The 6,000-nt window shown below is 58.6% G+C and overlaps 1 protein-coding gene across 1 annotated transcript in view; it reads left to right on the forward strand.

Moving 5' to 3' along the window:
- Positions 1 to 4,255, forward strand: part of LOC126232405 (loricrin-like) — a 96,404-nt gene extending 92,149 nt beyond the window's left edge. The window contains exons 8-9 of the mRNA XM_049942668.1: positions 2,959 to 3,106; positions 4,129 to 4,255. Coding sequence (XP_049798625.1) covers positions 2,959 to 3,106; positions 4,129 to 4,255 — 275 coding nt within the window. The remainder of the gene's footprint in view (positions 1 to 2,958; positions 3,107 to 4,128) is intronic.
- The last annotated feature ends 1,745 nt before the right edge of the window (positions 4,256 to 6,000 follow it).

Raw genomic sequence — 6,000 nt, forward strand, 5'->3', positions numbered from 1 at the left:
GTGACCAAGTACACGAGCTCCAAGTAAGGAGGGGAGGTTGTTACTTCGGCTCTTGGAAGGAAGGAAGCTCCCTCCGTTGCGAGAGCGGCAAAACGGCCCTTTTCAGGGCCACCAAATTGCCTTTGCGGGAAGAGCGGAATTGTTTGTGTGTGTGTGTGTGTGTGTGTGTGTGTGTGTGTGTGAGAGGGGGGCGGCATAGCTACCCGGTTTGGTTGTGGTTGCGAGGCAGCTGGTGGTGTGGTCTCGAATGTGGTTGTGGTTACTGGGGTACGGCCGCGAGGGTTTGGTTGCCGCCGGTGTGACGTGGAATGCGTGCACGAGTCCTGGCGTGGTTGTTTGTCGACACATAGATAGATAGATAGATAGATAGATAGATAGATAGGAGGTGTTGGTGCTGTCTGTGGCGCTGATTCATTTCTTTGTCTCCGTCTGCCCGGTTAGTCACGTGACTGCAATTGAAAGTCCTCGCGATTGATTGATTGTTGGCTGTCACCGTTACGGCCGTCTGCGGGTGTCTGTTGTCACATCATACATGATGGCGAGGGTGAAATGTTGTGTTGCCGTCGACTATTCCCTTTGCTGTACGGCGCGTTGGTGTGTTGGTTGACGTTTTAAATGGACGTGTCGTACTATCATGCATATCCATTACGATGTCGCCAAGAAATGTACGGGCGGGTGGGGTAGGCGACACGCACGGTTGCCCTTGATTTGTGATGATAGCCGTTTCTTGCAGTTTGACTGATGATTGATTGGACTGTTGTGCGCACGCACGTCATTCAAGGTGCACGTGTGTTCGGTTGAGTACAGTAAGCGTGAGGCTATGGGCGTACACGCGTTTCGTTGGTCTGTGTCCCCCGGTGTGAAATGGCAGGTGTGTCGGTGATGTGATCCGATCCGGCGGCTCTGAGTAACTGTCAATATCGGCGCGATACACCGGCGTCATGGCAACGTGTCGGTGTGAACACCAGTCGCACTGTGGCACCGTCGGCGCCGCGAACGGTGACGAAAGGCTGACCTTTGATCGGTCGAGTGTCGTGTCTGGGCAGAACGTGTGGAATGAGCAAAACTGTTGGGGACGGAAACAATGGTGGAGGAGGGGAACGGAAAGTAATAAAACAAACAAACAAAATGGAGAAGCAATCACCGGAAAACGAAGCAGGGAAAAACGGAGAGGCGCTGTCTATAGCAGCGGAACGTTCCCGTGCATTGCAGCCGCACTGAGAGGCGTTTACGGCGCGGCTGCAAGTGTCGGCCGTGGCGACGGCTGAATTGCATTGCCTTCCCGGATGAAAAAAAAAGCGTTCGCCGACATGGCTCGGAGGAGGAATCTATGAGAATGCCTTGCCCTTGCCTGCCGTTTCGTGTGCCCTCCTGTTGTGTACGCTGTTGTTGTCCGGTGTAGCGAAGGGTGTGTATGTAGGGGTGGGTGGGTGTGTGTGTGTGTGTTTAGAAGGTCGATAGCTGCCGTCACGGCAGTCAAAGGTGTCGCGAAAAAGTGTGTTAGCCGTGGTTGGTTGGTTGGTTTGTGTGTTTTAAAGAGAAGGGACGAGAGAGAGAGAGAGAGTGAAAGTAGGTGGAGAGAGAGTGCGTTGCGTGTTGCCTAACTGCGTCCGCGAATATGGCAGTAGTTGGTGGTGGGCGTGCCCTTGCATGTGGCCCGGAAGGCGTGTCCGTTTCGCGGTAGTGGCACCGCTGCTGGCATATTCGGGAGATGGGAGGGGGCGCGAAAGGAGAAAGGAGACGCGGAGGCTTTAAAGACGGGGAGGGCGCGTGTGGGTGGCTCGCGCTGCGCTCGGCGGTTGTGTTTGTGCAACAAATGTGTTGCCGGGAGGGGACCGTTGTTGTGGTGCGGTTGTAGCCGCAGACGCGGCCGGCAGTGAACGTGAGACGACGGGTGCGGGCCGGGGCGGCGCATGTCGCCGGTGCCATGCCTTTTAAGAGCCGCGCGGTCGGGGGTGTGCGCACCGTGTGTCGTGTTGCGAGACGGCAGCATTTGTGCTGCGTGGCGTGGCGTGGCGTGGCGTGGCGTGGCGTGGCGTGGCGTGGCGTGGCGTGGGGGCGAGGAGAGCGAGCCGCGCGGTGTGCTTGGGCGCCGGAGAATGGCACACTGCGCCTGCCCGTTGAGGAGGCCGATGGCCGTGGTGTGGTGGAAATGGAGCGCGTCGGACGTGCACCAATGGGAAAGAGAAACAAAGCGGCGACAACGAACGAAAGGGGGAGGGAGGCCATTGTGTCACATGCGGCGGTGGGAGGAAAAAGAAAAAACAAAAACAAAACAAAAAAAAAAAACAAGAAACAAAGACGTAAGAAAGAGGAGAAACAACAAGGACAATGAGTCGTGCGTTCGCGAGGGGGGTGCGCGTGTCACTCCGGTACGCGCAGTGCGGGAATAGAGGCAGCGTCGGCACGGAGAAGCAAGCAAGCAAGCAAGCAAGGAAGGAAGGAAGGAAGGAAGGACGCACGCGCGCTGCGGCGTTTGGCGCGGTTTGCGGCTGGCGCCTTTGGTGGCAACGGCCAGGACAAGCAGCGGTGTATGGTGGTGTGCGGGGCGGACAGGGGCGGCGGCGGTGGTGGCCTGGGAGGAGGCGAGGCGAGGCGGCGCCGACGGTGGCGTGTGGTACGGCGAAAACGGGACGGACGGCGGATGTTGGAGAGGCGCCGCGCACGCAGACACATGGAAGGAAGGAACGAACGAACGCAAGGGAACAAATGGAGGGGGCGAATGTGGAGATGCGGGCAGGCGGTGGTGTTTGTGGGCATGTGGTGGGGAGAAGGGCGGGGGCGGGAGGACAGAGGCGAGGCGACTGCTTGCGTGCTCGCCCGCTCGCTCGCGTGTCTTTTGTTTTTGTGTTTGTGTTTCCATCGTTTGGTCGCCTTGGAGCCTGTCGGTCCCGTCCGTGTGTGGCCACGCTTCGGGCGCGTGTATGTTTGTACGTTTCGTTTGTTCGTCTTCTGCAGCAGAGGCGGTGCGCGGCAGTGGGAACGCCTGCCTGGCGGCTGGGACGGCCAGCAAATGCGGTTGGATGGGCGGCCACAGCACCGCACCTGTGCCCAAGGAGGCGACGCTGGCGGCGGGGCCCCCTCGGATGCGGCCGGCTGGGGCTGTGTGCGCTGCCGCCGCCGCCGCCGCTGCTGCTGGTGCAGCAGCAACGACGACGAACAACGAGTAAGCAAGAAGAGGACGAAGCGGATGGCTGGTGGGTGAGTGCATTTAGGCGGTCGACAAGGCAGTGCGTGATGTGGCGTTGTGACGGGGGTTTGCTCACGTGGCCTCGTTGTGTCGATGCGCAGGAAGATGAGATGCGGGCAGACGCAGACGCGTACAGAGAGACGAGCCCGGTCTGCAGCAGGATGTGGGGCGCGGCGCGCCGAGTGCAGAGCAGCGCGCGCCGCCTGGGCCGGGCTGGGCCCGCCCGGCGGCGGGCCGCGCTGTTGTCGCGGACGTGAGCGCCCCCTGGCGGGTGGTCGGAGGCGGCGCGGTGGACGTGTGTCCGGTTGGCCAGTGCACATTGCGAGTGGCTGGCTGGCGGTCGGCGGCGAGACGGGAGAGGAGGTATGTGTCGCGGGCGCCTTTGCTGCGCTGCGTCGTTGCGTGCCTGGGCGTGCGCCTGTCGACTGTGTGTGACTGTGTTGGGCGTTGTGCCACGTACGTGTGTGCTCGGCCGAAGGCGTCGGAAGAAAAAGAGAGAGAGAGACGGGCGGGGAAAGTGGGTCGGTGTGCGTGCGTCGCCCGTGATGCGATGATGTCGCGTCATGTCTTGTCTTTGCGAAACGGCTGCCGAGAGGTGTGTGGTGGCGAGCGGGAATGTGCGTTTGGTGGTTGCCGGCCGGCCGGCTGTTGTTGGTGGTTCCTCCTGTGGTTGTTTGTGCTGCTTTGATGGCAACGTGGAAGGACGCCGGTTTCCGTGCCTTGCGTGTGGTTGTGTCGACGGTGACTGGTTGGGGGTGTGCGCCGATGCACGTGCCATCATGTTGTCATGTTTGGGTCGTGAGTGTGTTTTTTGGCTGTGTTGTTGTGTACGGGAAGGGGGGGAGAGGCGGCGGCGGCGGGTGATAGTGCGTGCAGTAGTGCCGTTGCGACGGGCGTCGGGTGGAGCCGTGCGTAGTGGCGGTGGCGGAAAGGTGTAGGTTGCGGGAAGCGAGCCCGTCGCGTGTCGTTGTCGTCGTCGTCGTCGTCGTCGTCGACGGGGTCGCGTGCGCTGTGAATCGAGAGTGGCGGGAAAGGAGCAGCGTGCCGCTGTGTCGTGGTCGTTAGCAGAGGCCTGTGCTTGTCCGTTTGTTTTCTGTCGGACGCTTGGTGCGAGTTGTTTGTTTTGTTGCCGCCGCCGCGGTTGTTTTTGTTTGTCGGCTGTGCTGTGTCGGTGGGTCGGCGAGCTGTTTTGCGGTGCGTGAATGTGTTGGTGCAAAAGTGGCGGCGGCGTCATGGCTGCGACCGCGACGAGCCGCGGGCGCGCCATTGATGATGTTGAACACAGAGCGGCTGTGTGCAATGGGAGGCCTTGTGTACGGGTAGCGGTGTTGTCGTACGTGCATCCGGCCCGGTGCGGAAAGCGCCGTTGCGGTTGCGGGGTTGCCTCTGGTCGCGACGTGTGGTGCTCGGCTTTGTGGGTTTTGTGGTGCCCGTTTGGCCGGTGGGTGGTGTTTTTTGTGTGTTTTTGTTTTTGTTTTTTTTTTGTTGTGTGTGTGTGTGTGTGTGTGTGTGTGGTCGGTCTCTTTGGCGCTCGGTATATATCTGCCTCCTGCTCGGTCTTGCGGCGGTTTTGTCGACGTCGTCTGTAGTTTTTTTGCGGCTTGCCGACGACCGACCGACCGACCGACCGACCGACCGAACTACGACCTACCTGTGACAGCTACGTGTGGCGCCCGAAGGTGAACGTAACGTGACCTCGGCGCCCTTAGCCTAACCTAAGATGTCCGGCCGTAAGGTAGGTGCGGCCACCTGACGCCTCACGTCCGAACGCTTAACCTAACTTTGACGCCTAACCTAACTTTAACCCTTAACCTAACCCACGTCCAACCAACGTAACCTAACCTAACCCAAGCGACGCCAACCCTAACCTAAGGTGTTGTACAGTGCGAATGTCGAAGGCATGTTATAGTCGTAGGTGGAGAGCACTGCACGCAACAAGCGGCTACACGGGTAGCAGGGGTTGTGTGGCGTGGGCTGGGCGGTTTGTGTTAGGTTAGATGGCCTTGGGCAAGTACAGAAAGGGGGCAACAGCAGCCTCAACGGGTGCGGGGACCAAGCAGCAATCGGTATTGTTTGTCAACTGTCGAAGCTGCGTTGGTACAGTACCGGAACCGCAAGCGCTGACAGAGAAAGCACCGAAGCTCTGCAATCGTTATAAGGTACAGAAAGCTGGCTGACGCCAGGGATAAATTCTGCCGAAATTGTCACAAAGGTACGGACGGTGTTTTAGAAAGGCTCGATTGCATGCAACCGGTGGTGGTGTGTTCGTCGCTGTTTAGTAGTGGTTTTGATCCTGTAGTGAAGTAGAAGTGGGTGGTTCCTGTGAAATATTGTGGGTGGAGGTTACACTCAACAACCGAGCTAGGTTTAATAATAATTGGCTCCTTTGACCGACCTCCCGACGCAGCAGCATTAGTGGCAGAACAACGGAGAGACGGATTTGGAAACACATTTCACATACATTTTCCTCAGCATGTTAGGGTCTTAGGTGGAGATTTCAATGTACCCGATATAGACTGGGACACTCAGATGATGTTCAGGACGGGTGGTTGGGGGACAGAGAGCATCGAGTGACATTATACTGAGTGCACTGTCCGAAAAGTACCTCGAGCAAAATGAACAGAGAACCGACTCGTGGAGATGACATCGTGGACCTACTGATGACAAACAGACCCGAACGTGTTTCGACTCTGTATGTGCAGAACAGGGACGCAGTGATCATAAGGCCGTTGCAGGGAGGACGGTGTATCTGTTTGGCTAGCAAGAGTAATAGAAGGCAGATTTCCAGACGACCTGACAGATGAAAACGC

The sequence above is a fragment of the Schistocerca nitens genome, unplaced genomic scaffold (genome assembly GCF_023898315.1).
Source record: "Schistocerca nitens isolate TAMUIC-IGC-003100 unplaced genomic scaffold, iqSchNite1.1 HiC_scaffold_487, whole genome shotgun sequence".
Taxonomy (NCBI): Eukaryota; Metazoa; Arthropoda; class Insecta; order Orthoptera; family Acrididae; genus Schistocerca; species Schistocerca nitens.